This window comes from Sinohyriopsis cumingii, chromosome 14, assembly GCF_028554795.1.
Source record: "Sinohyriopsis cumingii isolate HCF-2022 chromosome 14, ASM2855479v2, whole genome shotgun sequence".
Taxonomy (NCBI): Eukaryota; Metazoa; Mollusca; class Bivalvia; order Unionida; family Unionidae; genus Sinohyriopsis; species Sinohyriopsis cumingii.
In genome coordinates, this window is record NC_142974.1 from 106,607,616 (window position 1) to 106,633,178 (window position 25,563).

The 25,563-nt window shown below is 36.5% G+C and overlaps 1 protein-coding gene across 4 annotated transcripts in view; it reads left to right on the forward strand.

Annotated features, from left to right (window-relative positions):
* The window catches only part of LOC149784569 (uncharacterized), a 77,030-nt gene extending 53,417 nt beyond the window's left edge, over window positions 1-23,613 (forward strand). For all 4 annotated transcript variants that reach the window (XM_089932643.1, XM_089932641.1, XM_089932645.1 and 1 more), the window contains exons 14-15: window positions 10,552-10,628; window positions 16,594-23,613. In XM_089932643.1, coding sequence (XP_089788769.1) covers window positions 10,552-10,628; window positions 16,594-17,834 — 1,318 coding nt within the window. In that variant the 3' untranslated portion in view covers window positions 17,835-23,613. The remainder of the gene's footprint in view (window positions 1-10,551; window positions 10,629-16,593) is intronic.
* The last annotated feature ends 1,950 nt before the right edge of the window (window positions 23,614-25,563 follow it).

Here is a 25,563-nt window from a genome sequence, read left to right on the forward strand (position 1 = left end):
CACATGATCCAACACTATCGTCAATGATAGAAGTGAAATCACCGTACGTGGTAGATATTTACCAATCATCGATCAGGAATATATTAGGTTGGCCCGAGGTCGCACCTCTGATAAAACCAAAGAAATCGGATGTTATTATTCCAGGTTGGTATGATGAAACCCTTCCAGAACTACCGGAACCAAAAAAGGAAGATTTTACAACCGACGAAGGATGGTATGGAGATATCAAACACAAATCTTTGATCCACAGCGCCATCAATCTCATGAATAACCACAAAATTAACCTAGTAATATTCGCTTTCACTTTTATTAACGAAAGAATTCTCTCATGGCTGCCTCTTCCTAAAATCCCCCCAGATGTGAAAATCTTCGACGCTACCCACATTAACAGGATAATAGCCCCCATAGACGGTATCTTGGTAAGAAGAACACTAGACGAGTTTATTCAAGAACACGAATTACAATTAAATTTATTGCGAGGATCATTTCATGAATGCATCCTAAATAAATCTGGTTCATGTAGCGAAATTATAAAGCACGTGAAAATTTTAAATCAACTCGCGAATGATATTGAATATTATCATGATATGTTTATTCGGGCGATAGTCGACGATATATCAATTGCCGAATATGTTCTTCCTATTAGCAAATTCGAGTTGATCAAGAACTCGGGTGAGAAACAAAAATTCATGAGAGTATTTGAATTAACCGAGGAAACACTGCCAAATTTCAAATTTCCCAATTCTGATTTTGATGCGATGAGAAAATCCGTCACTGATACCATTGATGATTTATTTCCGAAATTACATGCCTCATGGACCAAAAAAGTACATTCAGAATTGATTCTTAAACACAATAACGATCCTGACAAAGGTGGACGGCACATATCGCCGGGTATCGTTAATATAACGGAAGTTATCGCGATTTATCTTCACGCGGATGTTGTCGAGGGTAGTTATAATGTTGATGCGTCAGAGTCAAATCAAGCTCATCAGGGTTTTATATTGTATTCATTTTCACCTAGCGCATCTCCTGGTTATTTGATAATCAAGGAACCAATGAATCCGTTTTACCTGCGATGTCATAATCGATTGTTGACAAGAATAAATTTCAAACTAACGGATCAGAAAGGAAATTTACTTGATATACGAGGAGAAACTGTAAGTATCAATCTTTTGGTGAAATCGTGAGAATCTCTGATTTTTAAATCGCAAGTGAGATTTTCCAAATCTGTCTCCGTGGGAAAAATGGGCGAAAAAAATAAATAAAATCCAGGGAAATTTTCAAAATTAATCTTTTTTTTTGTTTTGCGGAGATATTCAATTATTCTTCGTCACTCTCCGAATCAAATATTATTGGTACATAGGAGAATTTGATCCACGAATCAGCATCATAAGAAAATGTTGCGTTATATTTTCCTTCTGCCACAAATTGTACTGATCGTGGTTCAATAAAGAAATGTTTTGCTGCTGCACTCATCGATGTAAACGCGATTTCCTCACCTGTTGCCTGATTCACTGATTTAACAGTCTTCGAATAATTAGGAAATCCACGGTTATTACCAAATCTTGAATTTTCACTCTGGGTTACCGCGCGCAGATTGGAAAGTTTATTGTTAAGTTTATTACCATCAATGTGGTCGATAACAAGTCCTCTCTCTATTGGTCCTTTGTAGCATTCGAATATAAATCTATGATTCGAATAACATTCTGTTCTTTCATTTCTTTTATGGACTGTAAATTTGAGATATCCCGAATTACAAATACTACCAACACGTTTCTTTGTTTTGATGTTTCTGACATTACCATCCTCAGATGCTTCGTAACCTTCGATGATGGGATGCGATTTATACTCGCATGTGATTTTCATTGTGGGAATCGCTGATTTCATTTCCATATATGATATTCTCTTTGTTTAAATCGTAATTTGCTTTGAAGCGATTAATATAATCTTCTTCACATTTTATTACTGACGAAGATCTTTTTTCATAATATCTTCGTAATTCACGATATTTTTTTCCTCCACAAGAGAAACATAATCGAGTCCTTCCTCGAATACCAACTTGGCAAACTAAACATCGTTGTGGTCCTTTGTTGCCTCGTCGAATTTCGTATATGTGAGCACCACAGTATTCGCCTCTACAGGATTTGTTACATGATTTTGTTGATCCAACTGTTATCCATGAACATTGCTTCATTATATTTAGATATTTGTCTAAAATATAATAATGGATTTATTTGATCTTGATGAGGCAGAATATATCATTCCTGAAGTTGATAATGCGAAGAAGGAATTTTTTGATGATGGAGCGATTCATACCTGGTCAACTTGGAAAACTAATTTCGTTGATGCTACGATGAATTTGGAGTGAGCGAAGAAGATAATCGAACATATAAAATCTGAACACAAAGAGGAGCGATTTATCTTTGGAATAAAATTTATCGCACAAATGCCCGATGACATTTGGATTATTCGTGATAAACGAGATCCAGTACGTGGCGGTAAGAAAAATGTTGTTCTTGATAAGAATTCGAAACCAGGATTGCTGCTGGGGATTGATGGTCCTTATTATGCTAGGGCGTATCCTTCTAGTGCTGTTGTTTATGGAATTTATCGGCTGAATAATAATCCTGATGCGAAAAATCTACCTGCGATGAGGGAATCTCCGATGATAAATTGTGTAGCTGAGCGAGTTATCGAACATATGAGGAATGCCCGTCGTGGATCTGGTCTAACTCAATTGAGATTGGATAAAATTAATTCATGGGCAAAGACAGTTACTGATGGCGCATCAATCGATGATGTTGCTGCGTTAAGTAAGAAACTTAAATTTCCTATTACGGTTAAAACACTATCGGGTGAAATATTATATTCATCGCCGTATAATTCTCGAGGAACACCAATCGAAATTGTTGATCATAATTCACATGCGTGGAGTCAGTCGGTAATGATATTCCCACGAGATCGTGTTGTTAAGTTTTATCCCGTGGAATCCAAAGATAGTTCCGATGCAATGTTTAGGTTTATCAAACTATTAGCCAAGTCCGATCCAATATCGATTTGGTTATTTTCTAGCGAAGAAAGATACGATCAATTTATCTTACCACGCGGAGATATTTACCGAGATGAAATATTACATGAATCGATGAAAAATATCGCGGAGAAGTATTCGTCAAATCCAGATCAGTTACTGACAAATTGCTTTACTGTTCCGTCTGTTGCTGCTCACGCTGCTAGAGAAAGAAATTCGTGGAAACCTACAAGAAATGAATTTCTTAATGATATTCAACTTAGCTGTATCGAATACGGCCATGGAGGATTATGGAATACCAAGTATTATTTCGAAGATATGATTTCTGTTGATATGAGCGCATGCTACCCTGGAAGTTTCCTTGGGTATGGCGATTGTGCAGATTACTTTGCTAAATTCGGTCATCCAACCAACGAGATGACTAGAGTTGCAATTAACGGACCGTTACCCGATTTTGTAATGACAGGATTCGCTCATGTTACTTCATTCGAACTTGCTGAAAATTTGCATAAAATTTGTTATATTTGGTTTGGTCGGCATTTATCTCAACGCAGATGGGTCCCTACGGTATTGTTGAGATATATGCTGGATTCGTCGATGTTGATATCATTGACGGTAAGTGAAGCGATTATATCGTATAGAAAGCAGACCGAGGTGTGGTTGCCGACAGATTGTGAGAACGCGAAAGATATTGGAAGAAAAATCATTGGTAAATTTACTCAAGGAGGATCAGTTGATCATAAACATCGCCACGCTAGGTTATTTATCAATGATGCCGAGATGGATTTTATTATTGCCGATACAGTATCGCGTGGAATATTTTGCAACAGAGAAAATATTATTATTGATGGAACGAAGTTAGGTACAGTGATCACTTATCTTGATGGAGAATCAGCACAGTATACTCATTTAAGATCATCAATGCTCGCTTATGTGAGTATTAATTTGCTGTCAATGATAAATAAATTTTCTGATATCGCGGTAAGGGTTGCAACGGATTCATTTTATATCAATAAGAAATTTCAATGTAGATTGGAAAATTTAATTACCGATGGTTCTTGGGGAACTTGGAGAATAAAAAACGAGGATATTCTAGATTATTGTGAGGACGCGGATGTAGAAGATTGCGATAAGTTTCATAAAGACCAATGTGATGAAGTATCAACAGCAGTATCAGTGTTTGATCCAATTTCACGAAACAAATTCGTTTACCTAAATGGTCCTGGTGGTAGTGGTAAAACAACACGAGCAATAAACTTATTTTCAAACTCTGATATGATCGTGTTGACTCCAACTCACAGACTAGCGAGAGAAATAAAACAACGTGGCGTTAATTCTTGTACGTATCATAGTTATTTCAAATATAGTGGTGGATTGTGGGATCCGGCTCGAATGGGAAACAAATATATCAACAAGATTATAATATTTGATGAAATTTGCACGGTAAATTTAGTTGTGTTAAAATCATTCCTGAGTTGGCTAGAAGAAAAAAATACTGCAGTAATAATGTGCGGCGATCATGGACAACCTGATCCTATTGATGGTGAATCTCCTCACAGATGGCTTAGAAATTTTGTAGATTATTATGAGGAGATTGATGCTGATTATAGATCTAATGATAATTTATTGACTGAGTTTAAAAAAATGATTCGATTGCAACCTAATAAATTTCAATGTGATGTGATGAGAAAAATAATTGACGAAACTTCGATGGATAATTTTCTAACTTTGTGGCGTCCTGATCATTTGATCGTTGCTAGCAGAAAAATTATTCGTGATAATATTCAAGAAATACTATTTAAGCTTCACTGTGAGAAATTTCCAACGTTGCAGGTGCCGTTGTGTTATAGGCCAACTGATACTAGGAAACAAAATATCAATGTTATTTTGCCATGTGGAGAAGAAAAAATATTAGTTTTGAATGATATTATTTTCGTTGATATTAATCTTGTCAATGATGCAATAAACGCAGAAAGATCACCGTGGAAACTTGGATATGCAGCAACGATTCACTCGTCACAAGGATTAACAGTAGATGGTCAAGTTTGGATCGTCGATGATAGAATTTCCTGGTCAAATTTAGTTTATCTAGCAGTTTCTCGAGTAAGAAAATTATCTCAGTTAGGTAGGATTAAATTTCACATTAACGAAGATGGCGGTAATTGAGTATCCTTTGGTATTATTTGTAATTCTTCTTTGGTAAATCCGCGTTGTGGAGCTAGTGAATCTAGAAAATAAATTGCTGGCCTTCCCGATGATCTTGTTACGGCCGATATTTTATGCGTTGTAACACTCCAATTTGGATCGGTTGCTCTTTTTCTGCCACCTTCGGCTTCTCCTTCTTTATATAAATACCTTACAATAACGCTACCCAGCACAGGTGGAATAGTAGAATCTCGCTTTAGTGGTATTTTTGTCTTTGTAATTGCAATTGCGGGCTTCATTGATATTGTTCGTGTTACTTCGTTATTTAGTGCGTTAATCACGTGAGGTAATCTTGTTACCCAATCGCGAGATCGTTTATCTTGGATAAATTCTCTCGCGTACTGATATCCGAATAATCTTTCTGCTAGTGTTTTGTTGAATCTTTCAACGATAGCTTGATTGTGATGAACACCTACAATACCGCGACGGATTTTAACATTATTCTTTTTCATCAGTGAAGTAACCGCGCCAAGAAATTCTCGACCTGGATCAACCTGGAGAAGCTTCGGCCATGTTAATGGAGATCGTGAATAAATTTCGCTAAACACCTTAGCAATATCTGTTGCTGTTTTATTCGATAACGGTTCCGCTTCCTTGTACCTACTTGCAATATCAACAACCGTCAGAACATATTTGTATGTAACTCCGTCAACGGTATCGTAAGGAAGAAACATAAGATCAGCCTGATGGACTTCATTAGGTACGCTGACAGAGAAACTCGCATATGATATTTTCTTAGGCGGAGGAAGATAAATTTGCCAGACTGCTTGCCTCGATAGCCACGATTCAGCGACAGATTGCTTTACTTTTGCTGCCTTAGCAAGTTTGGCAATTGCTGATTTTCCTCGCCAAAATCCTCGCGGAGAATAATATATTTGCTCCATTATAAATTACCAGCACCTAGTACTAATTTACCTTTCATTGCTCCTTTTATCAACCAAGTTGCCAATTTCTCTTTGAAATTTTTATCAGGAATAGCATCTATTGCGTGAATTAATTTAATATCAGCAAGATGTCTTTGTTGTAAATCTCCGCTGCGATATGCAAGATCGTGATAGTAGCATGCGTTATCGATAGCGTTTACTGGATCCTCGCCAGGATTTGGTTGATTATTATCGTTAAGTCTTATATCTAGCCTTGTACCAGGTCCGCAGTAATTATATCCTGGTAGATGCTTCTCTCCGGGATATTTCGCCCAGGGAGCTCCAGGCAGATTTGTTAAGGAGGTTGCGATGTCTCCTCCGGTTCTACTTTTTTTTTTACAAATCTAAACTTAATTGTTCCACAAACCGCGCATTCACCTTTGATTGCATTCCTGTTGTTGCGTGTAACGACTTCGATTGGATTTATCGTAGCAGTTCGAGTGCGACACTTAACACAATATGAATCCATAATATTCTAATAACATGAATGTAATTGATTTTTCAGCCACAAAGAAACGCGAGCAAGTAAAGCACACCGAGGCATTACCAAATTCGATTAGAATGATAATCATTGGCCCGTCGGGATCTGGAAAAACACAACTATTACTAAATTTGATAATGCGATGGCTAAAATGGGATAAATTGTATTTGATTGCACCATCTGTTGATGATCAGCGATGTTATAAAGTACTAAAGGAATTTAGCGATAAAACTGAGGATGGCACAATAGAATTTATAACGGATATCAATGAAACTCCATCAGTGGAAAATTTAGACGGTGATACTAATAATCTTGTTGTTTTCGATGATGTGATGCTGGATAAGCAAACTAACCCAGCTAGGATATTCTCGCGTGGCCGACACAAGAACACCGATGTGATTTACGTGACGCAGCGATATACGCAAATTCCGAAGGTGATTAGAGATAATTGTAATATTTTATCAGTTTTCAATGGAGTTGATACTCACACACTAAGAAATATCCATCAAACTTGGTGCAATGGCGACATGGATATAAATAAGTTTAAAAATTTCTTCAGTCACGCTCAGGCAACACCACACGGTTTTATCACGATTAATCTTCATGATCCGCGTAGTAGATATCGAATTGGTCTTGATCAAATTTACTCATAAAATTGCAGCCCAAATTTGCAATAACAAACAAATTTTACAATACCCCCCCCAAAAAATTGCTGTTTTTTTTTATGCCTGAAAATGCACTTTGGGTTGAAATTTTGCGGATTAATTTGCGTAGGAGGCGTTATTTCTGCTTTCTGAGGCTTCTACGGAGAAATGTTTGGTGGGAGGGTTAAATTTATCTGAGCCACCTGGTCTGTACGACTTCCCTGCTGCTAATGACAGTCAGTACTATATCCAATGACAGTCAGTACTATATCCAGTGACAGTCAGTACTATATCCAGTGTCAAGACCTTGGTGGAGATTAAGAATTTTACCAAAATCTTCAAAGATTTCAGAAATTTCTGGAGGTCTCTCAGATAAAATTTGCAACCCTGGTAGTGCAGGGGATTTTTAGCGAGTCATTTTCATGGAACTTTCTCACCAAACAACCAATCACATAGCCAGTGTTCAACATTCTGATTATCTAGGCTAGACAAGGACTATTAATGTCATCAGAATGTCAGTTTCACTCTTATAAGGAGGACTGACAGGTTTGAGGTGCTTTATGCCATGTTTAAGTTGGTCAGAAACATAATCTTGACTTAACGTTACATATCTTGCAAACTATTGCCTAGATAAGAGGGCAAGAAGTGTCCCTGCCTAGGAATGTGTAGGCCGCATTGATGATGTAGTCAGTATGGCTGTTCACCACATGATGCCAAATGCCCTAATTGCCTCTGGTATCCATTACTTGATAAGAAAAGATGTACTCCTGTGAGATTCTTTTCTTAAACCCCACTTTGTAGCAACCATGTGGTTTCTCTCTGCTGTTTGAGGGTTAAATTGAGGAGGTGATATTGCATTAACACAAGAGTTGTCCCTTTGTCTCCTCATGCAAGCCTTATCTTTGTGCAACCCCATCACAGGGCTTACCAGAGAAGGGATGATCATCAATAGAAAGACTGCAGGGGTGATTCTTATCAGTAATGGCAACCTTTTAGTGGCCAGGTGAGTTATAGGTGTCTATATTTCCTTCACATCGTCATGCAGTCCAAAGGTGGGAAGAGAGAAGTCAAGGTTTTCCAACCCCATAATCTCTTGGCAACCATCAGTGACTTGCCATCCCTCCTTCCTGCTTTAGGCTCTCCTGTTTGCACCAGATTCTCTCTTTTCTCACAGACTTAGATCAACCTCTTTCCAACAAATGTTTAAGCCATCCAAGTCTCCAGTTCCTCTTCATTCAGCTTCCTCTACTTTTATCCTTATCCGTCATGATGAAGTTACCAAGCAATTCCATAAAGTAAGACATTTTACAGAAAGAAACAGAGCTTTTGTTTGGAAAGAAGGCAGTAGAGGTAGTCCAAAAACCTAACTCCCTGGGTTTCTATCCTGTCATTTTCTGGTTACAAAAAACCCAATGAAAAACAAGAGTTCTGTCATAGACTTTAACAGACTAGGGAGCCCCGAGTGGCCGAGTGGTCTAAAGTGCTCACCGTTACAGATCACTGCCATCTCACCTCTGTCTGCGTGAGTTTGAGTCTCAGGCTCAGCTAACATGGGTACGTGAGAAAGCCTGCCAGTAGCTTCTCATGGGTCAGTGGTCTTCCCAGGGTTTTCCAGGGTTCTTCCTCCACCATTAATACTGGCCACCATGTATAACCTATCTTGTGCTGAAAAATGGCGTTAAACCCTACAACAACAACAACTTTAGCAGACTCGATTAGTTATTACTGCTCACAAGTTCATTATAAAGAAAGCAGGGTCCATACATCTGTCTGTGTGATGCAAGGAATACATGATCAGCCTTGAGCCATCTGATGCACTTGAGCCATAATCTCTTGGCAACCATCAGTGACTTGCCATCCCTCCTTCCTGCTTTAGGCTCTCCTGTTTGCACCAGATTCTCTCTTTTCTCACAGACTTAGATCAACCTCTTTCCAACAAATGTTTAAGCCATCCAAGTCTCCAGTTCCTCTTCATTCAGCTTCCTCTACTTTTATCCTTATCCGTCATGATGAAGTTACCAAGCAATTCCATAAAGTAAGACATTTTACAGAAAGAAACAGAGCTTTTGTTTGGAAAGAAGGCAGTAGAGGTAGTCCAAAAACCTAACTCCCTGGGTTTCTATCCTGTCATTTTCTGGTTACAAAAAACCCAATGAAAAACAAGAGTTCTGTCATAGACTTTAGCAGACTAGGGAGCCCCGAGTGGCCGAGTGGTCTAAAGTGCTCACCGTTACAGATCACTGCCATCTCACCTCTGTCTGCGTGAGTTTGAGTCTCAGGCTCAGCTAACATGGGTACGTGAGAAAGCCTGCCAGTAGCTTCTCATGGGTCAGTGGTCTTCCCAGGGTTTTCCAGGGTTCTTCCTCCACCATTAATACTGGCCACCATGTATAACCTATCTTGTGCTGAAAAATGGCGTTAAACCCTACAACAACAACAACAACTTTAGCAGACTCGATTAGTTATTACTGCTCACAAGTTCATTATAAAGAAAGCAGGGTCCATACATCTGTCTGTGTGATGCAAGGAATACATGATCAGCCTTGAGCCATCTGATGCACTTTTCCATGTACCTATTCACATGGTATCATACAGATACCTTTGCTACAGTTTGTGTGTATGTGTGTGAGAGATTTAGATTTTTAACGTAGCTTTTATAATTTTTCAGTCATATCGCTATGATTTCTGCAGTGTGACAGTTTACAGCTGCCTTTAGGTAGTGTAACTATTTCATGCCCTTACATTTCAGACATTGTGCCTTCATCAAGAGGCCATAATATTAGAGGCATACCTGGACAATGTGCTGTTAAATGGCTAGCTAGAACTATTCAAATTTTAGGATATCTGTTGATATAGCGAAGATTTAAATTTATTATATTATTGATGAAAACTAATCAAAGCCGAATACTGCTTCGTTTTCACTGGAGTTTCCACATAATCTTCAAGTTTCAGTTATTAAATAAATAAGTTGGGGAGGGGGGGTAAACCCACCTCTTACTTTTCAGAAAATTTACAGCACTAGGTTTCTGGCTTGTCATGAGAAAAATACTATATGATGTATAATTATAATAAACTTTTACTATGAAAAGTCATTCAATCATGCAAAATCTGTCTATCACTTAAAAATCTGTCCATCACTGAAAAATCTGTCTATCATGGGTTTATGCAGGCTTTACTGTGAGCATGAAATACAGAACTCAACTAAAGTTTGTATCTATGGCACCTTTTTATATAAGATACTTCATTTCATTTTGATTATCATTTCAGGGTCAGTGGTAAATTGGCAGATTTTAACGCAGGTAGCACTCCTGAAACAAGACAGCACGCCAAAAACTGTAATCAAGGTAAGCAAAGATTACCTCTAAATTATATTTATATATCTGTAGTCATGGTACTGGCAGGTGCTTGATAAGTGGCCACCTATACAATTTCACTTGTTTGCTTGTGTTTTCTGTTCTTGGTGCTCAAAAAATCTGATAGCCTGATGCCTAGGGCCCCTCTAATTTTAGATTGGGCCCATCCTGTATTCTAAGTGAGGTGACCTTTGGGCTTGTTGAAGAAAATTCTAATTTGCTTGAGGAAACTTTGAATCTCGCAGATGATCGTTAAAGTGTATTTTCAAAATGTTGACCTACCTGCCATAAAGAGAGCCAAATCTAAATCAGATCACCACTGTCCTACATGAAATGTAGAGCTGATTTTTAATCAAATTGAAGCATGGCGTGCCATGCTAAAAATACAATTTTGTACTCCCAGTCCCCATGACAAGGTTGTGTTTCGAGGAAATGCAATTTTCTGTACTCTTAAAAAATAGAAAGAAAAAAACCTACTTTCAGTATATGCCCGTTACATATAGCATGTATAAATGGTAAACAGTCATGATTGGAGCTGATGTAGCACTGTCCCTTGGGCAGTTTAAATAGTGGCAATTAGAGCAAAGAGGTCAGGTATTAACCACCATTTCACATATTACTTAACTGGATTACAATAGCTAGTGAGATGTCTTTGAAGGCTGCAGTGGGTGAGCCCATTTTGCTAATTTGCATAAGTGGGATCAGGAAGTAGAACATCCCATTATAGGTAAATCAAAGAAATGTTAGATGTGTGTACAAGAACATAGGTTATTTCATATCATTACCACAAATGAGAATGGTTAAGCCATATGTATTATATTTTTGACAAGTTTGTGAACAGCAGCAAAGTTTCTTTGAAGTCGGATTTCACTGCATACATTGAATGCAAAGCATGATCATTTCATTTGTCGGAATAGTATTCAAGTGTAATTCATTTTTTAAGTCAAATTAGGAAGCAGTTAGCTGTCAACAAAGCCCAAATTTTTTTTCTCAGAACTCTTGGTTGATGGAGTTTTACTTTGTGAAGCACTCCAGCAAAGAAAAAGAGATACGGGGTGGGGGAGGGCTGGGTGTGTGTGTGCTAATTCTTTGCAGATACTACAAACAACACATCGACATGTGTCAACCTGGTTCTGACCAGGATTCACTCAGAAAATCCAGCAGAGAAGTTTGAACACCAGGACCATCTAGTCCCTTGAGAGTGTAGTGATTAACACTAATGACACATGCATTACCTTCAAACCGTTTTTAATTCTGTTGAATTTATATACGATTTGTGTGCAGTATTGTGGGACAGTATTTAAAAAAGGAGAAATTTTGGGCATGTGGAATTTCAGTCAGGGCTTGTGAGTTTATTTAAGTCACCAGCCCTGGACCTATGTCTAAAAATTTTTATTTTGAGCACTGGTTCTATACAATTACTGTGATGACATGCCATGACATGCTGGTATATGCCATAAATAGTTCTATACCATTACTGTGATGACATGCCATGACATGCTGGTATATGCCATAAATAGTTCTATACCATTACTGTGATGACATGCCATGATATGCTGGTATATGCCATAAATAGTTCTATACCATTACTGTGATGACATGCCATGACATGCTGGTATATGCCATAAATAGTTCTATACCATTACTGTGATGACATGCCATGACATGCTGGTATATGCCATAAATAGCTACTTTTAATTTCTAATTTCGGGTCCAACTGCAAACAGTTTAGACCTTGATCAGCTAGGAGCTCAATGGAGTTGAGTGGTCTGGAGCATTCACCTTTACAAATCACATACATCTCACCTCTGTTCATGTAGGTTCAGAGTTCAGCTCAGCCAATGTGGGTGTGTAAAAAGGCTTACCAGTAGATTCCCATGAGTCAGTGTTTTTTCCCCAAGGTTAAACATTTTTCTTGTAGTCCATATTTAGCCTGCCATGTGCTGAAATATGGTGGTAAACCCATAAAACTAAATCTGGTCAGCTTATGCATAATGTGCTGGCAGATAAGGGTCCTTGTTATTTTTCTACTGTTTGGTCGTAACAAATTGCATGGACCCTATTCTACTTGCACATTATTTGATGGCAGATAAGGGTCCTTGTTATTTGTTCTGTTGTTTGGTCGTAACAAATTGCATGGACCCTATTCTACTGGCACATTATGTGATGGCAGATAAGGGTCCTTGTTATTTGTTCTGTTGTTTGGTCGTAACAAATTGCATGGACCCTATTCTACTGGCACATTATGTGATGGCAGATAAGGGTCCTTGTTATTTGTTCTGTTGTTTGGTCGTAATAAATTGCATGGACCCTATTCTACTTGCACATTATTTGATGGCAGATAAGGGTCCTTGTTATTTGTTCTATTGTTTGGTCCTAACAAATTGCATGGACCCAATTCTACTGGCACATTATTTGATGGCAGATAAGGGTCCTTGTTATTTGTTCTATTGTTTGGTCCTAACAAATTGCATGGACCCTATTCTACTGGCACATTATATGATGGCAGATAAGGGTCCTTGTTATTTGTTCTGTTGTTTGGTCGTAACAAATTGCATGGACCCTATTCTACTTGCACATTATTTGATGGCAGATAAGGGTCCTTGTTATTTGTTCTATTGTTTGGTCCTAACAAATTGCATGGACCCAATTCTACTGGCACATTATTTGATGGCAGATAAGGGTCCTTGTTATTTGTTCTATTGTTTGGTCCTAACAAATTGCATGGACCCTATTCTACTGGCACATTATTTGATGGCAGATAAGGGTCCTTGTTATTTGTTCTATTGTTTGGTCCTAACAAATTGTATGGACCCTATTCTACTTGCAAATTATTTGATGGCAGATAAGGGTCCTTGTTATTTGTTCTATTGTTTGGTCCTAACAAAATGCATGGACCTTATTCTACTGGCACATTATGTGATGGCAGATAAGGGTTCTTGTTATTTGTTCTATTGTTTGGTCCTAACAAATTGCATGGACCCTATTCTACTGGCACATTATATGATGGCATATAAGGGTCCTTTTTATTTGTTCTATTGTTTGGTCCTAACAAATTGCATGGACCCAATTCTACTGGCACATTATTTGATGGCAGATAAGGGTCCTTGTTATTTGTTCTATTGTTTGGTCCTAACAAATTGCATGGACCCTATTCTACTAGCACATTATTTGATGGCAGATAAGGGTCCTTGTTATTTGTTCTATTGTTTGGTCCTAACAAATTGCATGGACCCTATTCTACTTGCACATTATTTGATGGCAGATAAGGGTCCTTGTTATTTGTTCTATTGTTTGGTCCTAACAAATTGCATGGACCCAATTCTACTGGCACATTATTTGATGGCAGATAAGGGTCCTTGTTATTTGTTCTATTGTTTGGTCCTAACAAATTGCATGGACCCAATTCTACTGGCACATTATATGATGACAGATAAGGGTCCTTGTTATTTGTTCTGTTGTTTGGTCCTAACAAATTGCATGGACCCTATTCAACTTGCACATTATTTGATGGCAGATAAGGGTCTTTGTTATTTGTTCTGTTGTTTGGTCCTAACAAATTGCATGGACCCAATTCTACTGGCACATTATATGATGGCAGATAAGGGTCCTTGTTATTTGTTCTACTGTTTGGTCCTAATAAATTGCATGGACCCTATTCAACTTGCACATTATTTGATGGCAGATAAGGGTCCTTGTTATTTGTTCTATTGTTTGGTCCTAAAAAATTGCATGGACCCAATTCTACTGGCACATTATTTGATGGCAGATAAGGGTCCTTGTTATTTGTTCTACTGTTTGGTCCTAACAAATTGCATGGACCCTATTCTACTAGCACATTATTTGATGGCAGATAAGGGTCCTTGTTATTTGTTCTATTGTTTGGTCCTAACAAATTGTATGGACCCTATTCTACTTGCAAATTATTTGATGGCAGATAAGGGTCCTTGTTATTTGTTCTATTGTTTGGTCCTAACAAATTGCATGGACCCTATTCTACTGGCACATTATGTGATGGCAGATAAGGGTTCTTGTTATTTGTTCTATTGTTTGGTCCTAACAAATTGCATGGACCCTATTCTACTGGCACATTATTTGATGGCAGATAAGGGTCCTTGTTATTTGTTCTATTGTTTGGTCCTAACAAATTGCATGGACCCTATTCTACTGACACATTATGTGATGGCAGATAAGGGTCCTTGTTATTTGTTCTTTTGTTTAGTCTTAACAAATTGCATGTACCCTATTCTGCTGGCACATTATGTGATGGCAGATCTGGGTCTGTGCAGTTTGCTATACGATTTAACTTATAAGGAACAATATACACTAAATACATAGATCACCATCTGAACTATCAAAAATACAGTATATGATGCAAGTCTGACATATACCATTGTTCATATCAGTATATGATGTAAAACAGACTCAGTATCAGAACTACCTAAAGTGTATGACTTAAGACCAGCATCATTTGAACTGTCAAAAGTATATTATGTAAGATATATTTAACATCTGAACTATTAAAAGTACAGGTGGGACTTTATTTAAACCATATATGTATTCCTGAGGTTATGGTATAAATGGAAATTGGTATAAATCGAAAGTAATTTTTCCCGTAGGATACTTCTAAATTAAGGAAGTTTAAATTATGCCTTTGAGTTTTCAAGTAATGGTTATTTATACACAGCACACGGTGTCATCGATGGTGTAATAATGAGCTAAGTGGCACAAATTGAATGTATTTCTTTATTATTTATAATAAAAATGGTGGCATTGAAATGAAAGCATGTAAATTGAATTGGCCTATAGTGAGTGTCACCTGTATATGATATGATTGGGGTAATTATTTTATAATCAGTTTTAAACTCTTTCAAGAAAAGAATTATAGTAAAGAAATAAAAGCAGCTGATGATTATTTTAAAATTGCCTGTCTTCCAGTAGGATTTGATCTGCAGTGTGACTACAATTTTATGTTTGGTTTTTAGGAAAAATTAATTTATCTTTACTTACCCACCAATTGCTAGAAAAAGCAGACAAGGAAGGATTTGTATTAACAGAAATAGGAAATTAATGGTGGGAATGTTTTATATGTTTATTTTAAATATTCCTGTTTAGGTCTGCACATTTCTGATGAACCTGTTTTCAGATATGCATGAATCATTATTTTTGCCAGCAGGGGAGTTGTGCTGATGACATGAATTCTTTCTTGTTAAGTAAAAATGTATTTTCTCAGGACTAAAAGTACATTATTGTACACAATGGAATAAATAGTGTCTTGTTCAACATTTGCATGACTCTTTCTGATGTATGTATCTGTATGTGTAGACATATATACAGACATCTGCTGCAACTTTGTGTTTCATTCAGAGATAAGAAATTAATTCCTCAGTCATATTTAATTCTGTGTGTGTGTGGTGGGAGGGGTCATGGTCACTGGAACTGATTGGTCAATGCTGTTCAGAGTCATCCATGCCTTCACTGCTACATGCAGAACTAACTGAGATATGTCAGAGATGATCATCTATACCACTCTGGCACACAACTGACACATTAAAAGTTAGGTACTAACCTTTTTTGCAAGGACGTGCATTGAGTTTGTTCATTGCATAGTTCTGGCTTTATCTTATTTGCAGTTGGATTTGACTCTTAAATGGAAATATCTGTACAAAGAAAACATTCTGGTACTCTTTGTATTAATGGTTTTATGTTTGCTGTTAGATTAAACTGGTACATGACTTTATGACGTTTGTAGCCAAGAAAACACGTCACTTAAATGAATCTACATATCATGACAAGAATTAATTAGAGAACTAAACTTGACACTTATTTTTAATAGTTTTAATGGTAATGTCTGTAATAAATAATTATTTTCAAAATCTATTATTAAATACCAATACATTCAGTAATACCTGACTAAAGAATGCGTAAGCAGTTATATTAATTATTCTCATTTCAGACAATATTTCGCCAATGCACCCTGGCTTCACAGTGACAGGACTGCCATCAAAAAGGTATGGATTGGGCAGCAGTGAGACAGACCACAATCAGTCTTTCAAAGATGTTAATTTCAACATGAAAACATCAAATTTGCAGCCCTCAAAAACCACATCCAAAGCAGCTGAAATGAGAGGAAACATGAACATTCATTTTTGCAATCAGGACTTGTTTGAAGCAGCATCTGATCAGAATGGCGGGAAAGGGGATAGCTCCAGTCTTAGAGGTGGCCTGACACATAGCAAGGGAGGCAACTCTAATGTACAAAGTAACTCCTGGTATGCAAGTATAGGTGGACCCGCACCATCATTTGCACCTGGACATATGACTGAGCCATATACAAGCGATGTTCAACAGCCAGAATCTAGGAAATCTGAGGCCAGAAGGGGTGGTTATGTGCAACAACAAGGAAATAGGAAATCTGAGACCAAAAGAGGTGGTTATGTGCAACAGCCGGGATCTAGGAAATCTGAGACCAAAGCAGATGGCTATGTAAACCATACTTTTCAGACTGTTGAAGGCTCAACTTTTAATGGCTTTGACCCATATGAAATGCATGAACCATATTTCCAGAGAAGTTCAGATGGATATCCATTCACTGAAACACTATACAGCCAGTCTTACAGGCAGCATCATGATCAGCCTCAAAATCAGAAGAGACACAAATTCAGTGAGTTTAATGACCCTGGATGTCAAAACAACAAATACTCATCTACAGGTGAAAATTTCAACAAGCAGGCAAGATCAAAAGACCATTCCAGCAAGCCTGTAAACACAAAAAAGACAGAAAACCAGTCAGCTGCACCAAAGTCTCAACCTAGGAACCAGTCTAACCATACAGGAAAGAACAAAACAATTGACCAGTCTGTCCACAAGTCATTGGATTCAATAAATGACGTTGACAGTGAATGGAAAAATGGAGGCAAAACTACAACAAAACATAGTCCCAAACCATCAAAACCTGTTCGTAAAGAAGTTGATGACTTGGATTCAATAGATGACATTGACCTGGTCTACATACATTCAGATGACAAGCAAAATGACCCAAAGAAAAACACTCATGCCACTTGTATTTCGAATGACTCGGAAACTAAACTGAAATTATCTGATTTTGGCAACTCTTCCAATGACTTTCTATGTCGAAGCAAATTAGATATTCCAAAGTCAATAATTAGTGAAAGTATAAGGAAATATTATGCATAATAAAGTTTTGTTTTAACTTAGTATCTCATACGTAACTGAAGTTGTGCAGGTTGCAAAAATTGTTATTTTCGTGTCCAAGATTACTAAAAAAGATCTTGATTTTATGAAATTTGGTATTTTGACATTTGATTCATTTTTCACCCCTGCCTTTATGCATGTATATTAATCCTAATATTTATCTGTCTGTCTGTTCACCCATCTGGCACACTGTCTCAATATTGTAACATGTCATGCAGTTTTTGATATATTGCCATTAAACTTATATTTTTGGTCCTCATGTGATGATGTATGACATATCAGTTTGCTTTCACAAGGTTTGTTAGAGTTATTGCCCTTCTTTATCTTGTAGCTTTGTATGATACAGTTTTTGATGTTAGACCTTTACAAGTTATTGTGCTCTCCCTTAAAGATGCACACGTAAAATCGGTGCTTGCACAAATTTTATCCAGTTTATTGTCTTGTTGCTGAATGCATTGAATGATATTATTTTCAGAGGGCAACTGATCTGACAGATTTCATTGGAACGTCATGGAACATTTCATAGTATTATCATTTCAAGAAGTGCACATCAACAGTAACTGTGCTCCTATGATTTGTTTTCTTTTAGTTCTCTTTTTACGTAAAACCAGATATAGAGGAAGACCAGATTTTGTGAACAAGCTAGTCTCACAGTTTTAAATGGATTGCCATGAAACTTTGTACATGTTATGGTCACCACTTGATAATGTACATGTCAACAAATTACCCCGTTCCCTAATTTTGTTAGAGTTAATGCCCCTGATCTGTAACTCATTGAAGTATAGTATAAGAATCTTGTGAATGCAGCTTGTCTTAGTTATGTGTGGATCACTCTGAAAGTTGAAAGTTTTATAGTCATCATCTAAAGATGCACATTCTGTGCTGCTCTAATTTTTGTAAGAGTTATTGCCCCTTTTTACTTTGAGGAGGATGTATTGTATAATAGAATTTAATGAATACAGCTTTCAGGAAGATTTTAGTTGATGGCTGCAAAACTGAATACATAAGACATCATCATCAGATGCAATAACCAGTCATTTGGCTCACTATTTTGAAAAAGGTTGTGTGCTTTTCTTTAGAAACTACAGCTTGATCTCTAACTTGGGTAGGTGTGGGATGCATTGGAGGCAGGGGTGTTATTTGTGTAGGTAAATCACACATTATTCTTCTAGTCTACTTTTACTGTTATGTTCAAGTTTAGTTTGTTTACTTCAAGTGCTGATTTTAAAGAGCTCTGTCACTGCATAGATGTCAGATAATAAAAAATTTCTGTTTTTATTTATTCTTGTAGGAGCTCAATTCACATTTTTTAAAAAATATTTTTTTGGGCTTTTAATGATGCTTTTACTTTCTGTTAATCCTACCATGGCATAATCATCACTTTGGTGTTCATTTTGATCATCATAGGTTCATTTGTTTCGCCATCAATCCAAACCCTAGATTAACCTTCTTATTAAATCATTTTCTTTCCTTTGATTTTATCCCCCTCTATTCATATCTAAAATATTGTATGAGTGGCAGGAAATGCAGGCAGGTGGGCCGTGACCCGCTTATTATAGTTCATCAATGTTCTTGAAGAGGTAGCCTTGTTTTTTTGAATTAAATATAGTGAAATCTGCATTACAAAACACCTTGATGTAGAAGACACCTGTTCATCAGGATCTGTGGTTTAATAAATTTCAAAATCAGCTGGTAGCTTGGCAGGTTGTTAAGAAATAAACCTGGTATCCCAGTTTGAATTCAGTTGGCCAATGACATTTATGCTAAACTCCATGGGTATAATCTTTCTGCCTACAAAGCATCATTGTTAAATTTTCTCATTTACATAATTTTGTTTTGAAACGTTTTATAGCAAGTAATGATATCATGTAATGTCCACTAAGTTATATGAATCAACCACATATAAGCTTAGACATAGTTTTTTGGTAGCTCTTGGGCAATGAGAATTTTGATAACCATATGGTAGCCCCAAACTCAACTTTGTGGTAGCACTTGGGCTATCTGAATTAACCATATGTTAGTCCAAACTCTTTTGCACCAGGGATACATGGATGAACCATATGGCAGCCCAAACTCAGCTTTCTTGTAGTATCACGGGTACATGGATGAACCATATGGTAGTCCAAACTCAGTCTGATAGTGCAATAAAATATACAATAGTCTATGTGTGTATGTATACATGATTGCTCATAAATGTATCCACACATTAGATTAACTTCAGTATTAAAAGGTTTCCAACTCATCTTGCCACAGAGCTAGGTGAGCTTATGGCATAGCCCTACATATGGCATGCTTTATCTGTCATGTGTTGTCATTTAGTATGGTATAGCCCTACATTTGGAATGCTTCTATCAACATTGCTAATTTTTACTTCTTCCACAAAAACTGCTGAACTGATTGTTCCTCAGACATACCCTGCCAAAATTTTGTTCTTCGTAGCTCCCAGAGATCTCCTACTACTGATCTCCTGGTGTGCTTTCACACTAACTTAAATTACTTAAAAGAAAACAATTTTGTAGTTTCAGGATGGGGTCAGTGAACATGACACAAACAAATGATGCTATACAGTTGAGAACAAGTTACCTACTTGTGTAAGCCTGTAGAAAATGATCAGAAATTTAAATTTGAGTTATACAGAAAAAATACATTTTTTCATTGAAGTATTAAATACATTTTAAAAACAAAAAGTAATTGATAGAATTAGCTTTAAGATATATCAACACACACACATACTTTCATATAATCACAACCACACAGCCATTAAAAAAGAATACACAAATTTTGTTTTTAAATCAAATTGGAATGTAAAAAAGGTATTGACCTAATTATGCTGACATTGCAGTTCTCTTTAATTCATAAGAAGTTTTAAAGGTGATGCAATGCCATTACTACTGATCTCCTGGCCTAGTGGTTAGAGCGTCTGCCTCAGTTGAGGGAGGTCATAGGTTCGATCCCTGGTCGAGTCATACCAAAGACTTACAAAAATGGTACTAATAGCTCCCTCGCTTGGCGCTCTGCATTAAGAGGTTAGTGTTAGGACTGGTTGGCCTAGTGTCAGGATAATGTGACTGGGTGGGACATCATGCAACATGTCTGCGACATGATGCCCCAGTGCTAGACATCACTATAAACTGTCACACTGCAGACATCGTAGTGATATGACTGAAAAATTGTTAAAGCTATGTTAAAAATCCAAATCACATACAAAATGCCATTACTGCTGATCTTTGCCCTCATTACTGGACATTACTGTTGCTCCAACTTCTCTTAAGATTGGGGTGGATTTTTCTTGGGCTTGAAAGAGCTGTTTCTATATCTGCCCTGATGCAAGATGTTGTAGCAGTGTCTAGGGGTGTACTCCAAAATGATTAAGTTAATTTATTTGCTCTGTGTGAAAGTATAAAATACTCCTAACTGCTCTGGTGGCCTAAGTAGTTATAGGGTCCGCCTGAGGTGCAGGAGCTTGTGGGTTTAAACCCCAGCCAAGTCACACAAGAGACTTATAAAAAGGTACTAACAGCTGACTTGATAGGCACTCAGCATTAAGAGGTTAGTGCTAGGACTGGTTGGTCTGATGTCAGGATAATGTGACTGGGTGGGACATGATGCTACATGTCTGCAGCATGATGCCTCAGTACTAGACATCATTATAAACTGACAAACTGCAGACATCACAGCAATATGACTGAATTTTTTTAAAAGCTAAGTTAAAAATTGAAATCACATGCATATAAAATACTCCCCCTTGCTGCTGAGTTTAGCTAAGTCGAAATTCCCTGAACCAGAAGTTCTGAAATCTAGTTTTGATGGGCTTAACACATTTCACAGACATGTTTTTGACATTTGCCTTCAAATATGCATCACACCACTAGCTTTATCATTTCATCTATTGAATATTAATATTTTTTACTTGCATAATTATATGTATCCAAATTATACACATAAAAATGCTTGATAAAAACATATTAAAAAATTCTACCTGCTAACTATAATATATGCGAATGTTAACATATTGCAACATTTGGTAATTCGGTACACCATCTCCTGAACTTTCTCCAAGCCTGACCCCTGAGTATAGATCATATTTTTAATATGTACAACCTGTATGAGAGACCACCCATTTTGCCAGTAAAATAATCTCAAAACATGTAGTCTCATTTGATGTCATTTCTCTACATAACAGACTTCTTCATGCATTGAATATTCGGTTTCTTAGAATATGTGGTCTTTTATGGTAGAGGTCTTTCAAAACAGGTTTTATTGTACCGTAGGTGGGGGCTACAACTTTTTATGCATATTTAGATATCCTTAGTAACCATATCTAAAAATGTGAAGTATCTGGCTTAGTTTGCTATCAGAAGAGGTTTGCATAATTATGCATAATCTTGTGCAATCATTTAGCAAGGTTTTGATGGTAAACTGTATTTTGAGAATCCACATTCAGTTATGTTGATTACACTAGTTTATGTGGTTACCACATTCAGTTATGTTGATTACACTAGTTTATGTGGTTACCACATTCAGTTATGTTGATTACACTAGTTTATGTGGTTACCACATTCAGTTATGTTGATTACAGTAGTTTATGTGGTTACCAAGCTTGATAACCTGGTAAACATAAATTTCTCTTTGAAGACAATACGGTCTTCTTCATGTATCCATGAAATTTGGCCCTGATGCAGATGTTAATTGAAAATTGATACCCCAAAAATCAATAATTTTTCAGTATATATTTAAAATTCCATTTATTTGTTTCAAATCAGACCCTGTATAATGCTGCCCAAGATTATCGTCATGCATATTCATTTTTGTTTTTATATACTTATGCCACCCACTGACCCCCACCACTATTTCTATGGATGGGCATGGTCTTGCTGCCCAGGACTTGTGTCAATTCCAATCGTTTTCTAATTTTGTTTCTCACTCTGTAATATTTGAAGGTCTTAATGAATAAAATTAAAACATAATTTTGTATGATGTTTTACATTAAGAAGCCATAGGTCAAATTTGTTTTCACTGTTTTCTAACCCAATTTCTGACCACATTTCACTTGGAATACTAGCCTTCATATTGACATAGGCACAACATTTGTACTTGTTTTATGTTCATGAAAGGCAGCAAGTCAGACCTTGCTTGCATTACAGTTCACAAGTAGTGTATTTCTTGAGTTTGTTTACAAGTAGTATGGTTCACAAGTGAGTTCACAAGTTTTGTAGTCAATGCCAAATTTTAAAATATTTGGTCCCCTTCACAGCCTGTTTACATAGGTTCTATTGTAAACCCATGGAACAATTTTTCTAATTGAGTTCAGTGCAAACATTGCTCAGAACTGTATGTGTTTTATTTAGATTGAGTTTTTAGACATACATTAAGGTGACAGAAATATTTGGATGCCATATCAAAAAAGTTCTTTCCTCATCTCAGCAAAAACATGAGATAGTTTTGTATTTATTTCATATCCTGTCTTTTATACAAATAACATTTTATTTATATCCCTTTAAAATGGAATTAAAAAACAGGGATTCATAAAGGTTGATGCAGTACTTTTTAAAAAAAATTATTTTTCTGTTAGGGTGTTTAAAATGACTTGAATAATTTAATGCTTGATCAACCATGTAAAATTAGATGTCTACCTTATTTAATAAAACTTTGGAATGTCTTGTTTTTAAATCTCACATTTGTATTACGTTGGTAACATGAAAAACATAATTATAAGTGATCTATGCAGCTACTCAAAATAAATATTTTCATTATAAAATTATTGAGTTTATTGTGTGTTATGTCCAACTATTAGCACTAATCAGTCTATCAACTTATGTATAAATCTACCTGTCTGTCTATCCTATTTTACTGATTGTGTATTATATCCAATTATTGGTGCTCATTAGTCTACCTGTCCTGTTTTACTGATTGTGAGTTATATCCAATTCTTGGTGCTAATTAGTATACCTGTCCTGTTTTACTGATTGAGTTATATCCAATTCTTGGTGCTAATTAGTCTGTCTGTCCTGTTTTACTGATTGTGAGTTATATCCAATTCTTGGTGCTAATTAGTCTACCTGTCCTGTTTTACTGATTGTGTGTTATATCAAATTCTTGGTGCTAATAAGTCTATTTGTCCTGTTTTACTGATTGTGTGTTATGTCCAATTCTTGGTGCTAATTAGTCTGTCTTTCCTGTTTAACTGATTGTGTGTTATATCCAATTCTTGGTGTTAATTAGTCTATCTGTCATGTTTTTCCGAGATGGTGTGGCATGTTCAAACCTGCTGCTAAATCCAGCTTTTGTGTAAATCTGATTAAAATCAGATCTCAACTGATTAAAATCAGATCTCAACTGATTAAAATCAGATCTCAACAAAGATCTGACAGCGACCACTGAGGGGTCAAGTTCTGGTAACCTATATTATTAACCATAATCGCTAATTTTATCAGCCAATCAAATAAAGTCTTATATCTTCATGTTTGGAGACTGAGCAGTGTGGATGAAGAGCATAAATGTGTACTGAACAATTTGATTCAGATTTTTTAAAGTTTCATTTCCACTGGGTAATTCAAAGGTTGCCAGAATATGACCCCTAAGTGGTCATCATCAGATCTTTGCATAGGACAGCATAGATCTGGTTTTAATCAGATAGGGTTTTGTGTCTATATCCCTGCCTGTTTTCCCCCATTTATCCAATGAAGTTTGGGAGGGGATATGGCCCGTTTTTGTCCATTCAGTTTATAGTATATTTGTACACCTTCAATAAGTGTCGAGATGTGGATGCATCTCATGGAGAGAAACTCGACCAAAACCAAAACTAGTTCACAGTTACATTCACTATACTATAGACCCTATTTTACCAACCATAAAAAATTAGTGTATGGATGCATGAGAAGGAGAATACAATTAATTGATCATTGCAACCTAATTTCCATGCTGAATGAATTTTTACATTTTTAAATAGTTTATTATCACTCTTAATATCATAGACCCTAGTACACCCATCCACATTCCAAAAATGTGGTTATGTGCATGTCTTTCATCTGTTGCACCATTTTACATTGGACCATATTACCAATAAGCATGAAATGGAGAGCAACAATTACATACCTTTTATACCCAAGTGACTTATTTATCTGGTCATTATGCTATCAGTATCTTGAACCCCACATCACACTTTTGAAAACTGGCATGTGGAAAGATATCAAGGAGAAACCTATTGATAGTCAAACTATGTCATTGTGACCTAGATTTCATTTTACTTTAAGTTATCAGTTCATTACAATTTTAGTGTCCAAGATAAAAGTTAATCAACATTAAATTTGGTATGTGGATCCATCTCAAGGTCACCAATACCAAAACTAGGTTACCATGTTTTAACTTTCATGCCATAGTGACTTTATTTGGAGCCATTTGTTATCTTTAACCCCACTGTATCTAATCAAATATAGTTTACACCCTCTACTAATGAAACTTTGTATATTTATGAATCTTACAGGGTTTCCCTATTTACGATCCTGTTCATAGTAGCCATAAAATTGACCCCTGTTATTAGTGATAGAACCTTATTGTGAGGAATGTTCAAAATATCTATAAAAGATATAACCTTATCCTGAGGGATGTTCCAATTATAGATGACAGAACCTTGTACTGAGGGATATTTGAACTATTTATAAATGATAGAGCCTTATAGTGAGGAATGTTCCAACTAATAAGTAAGAGAACC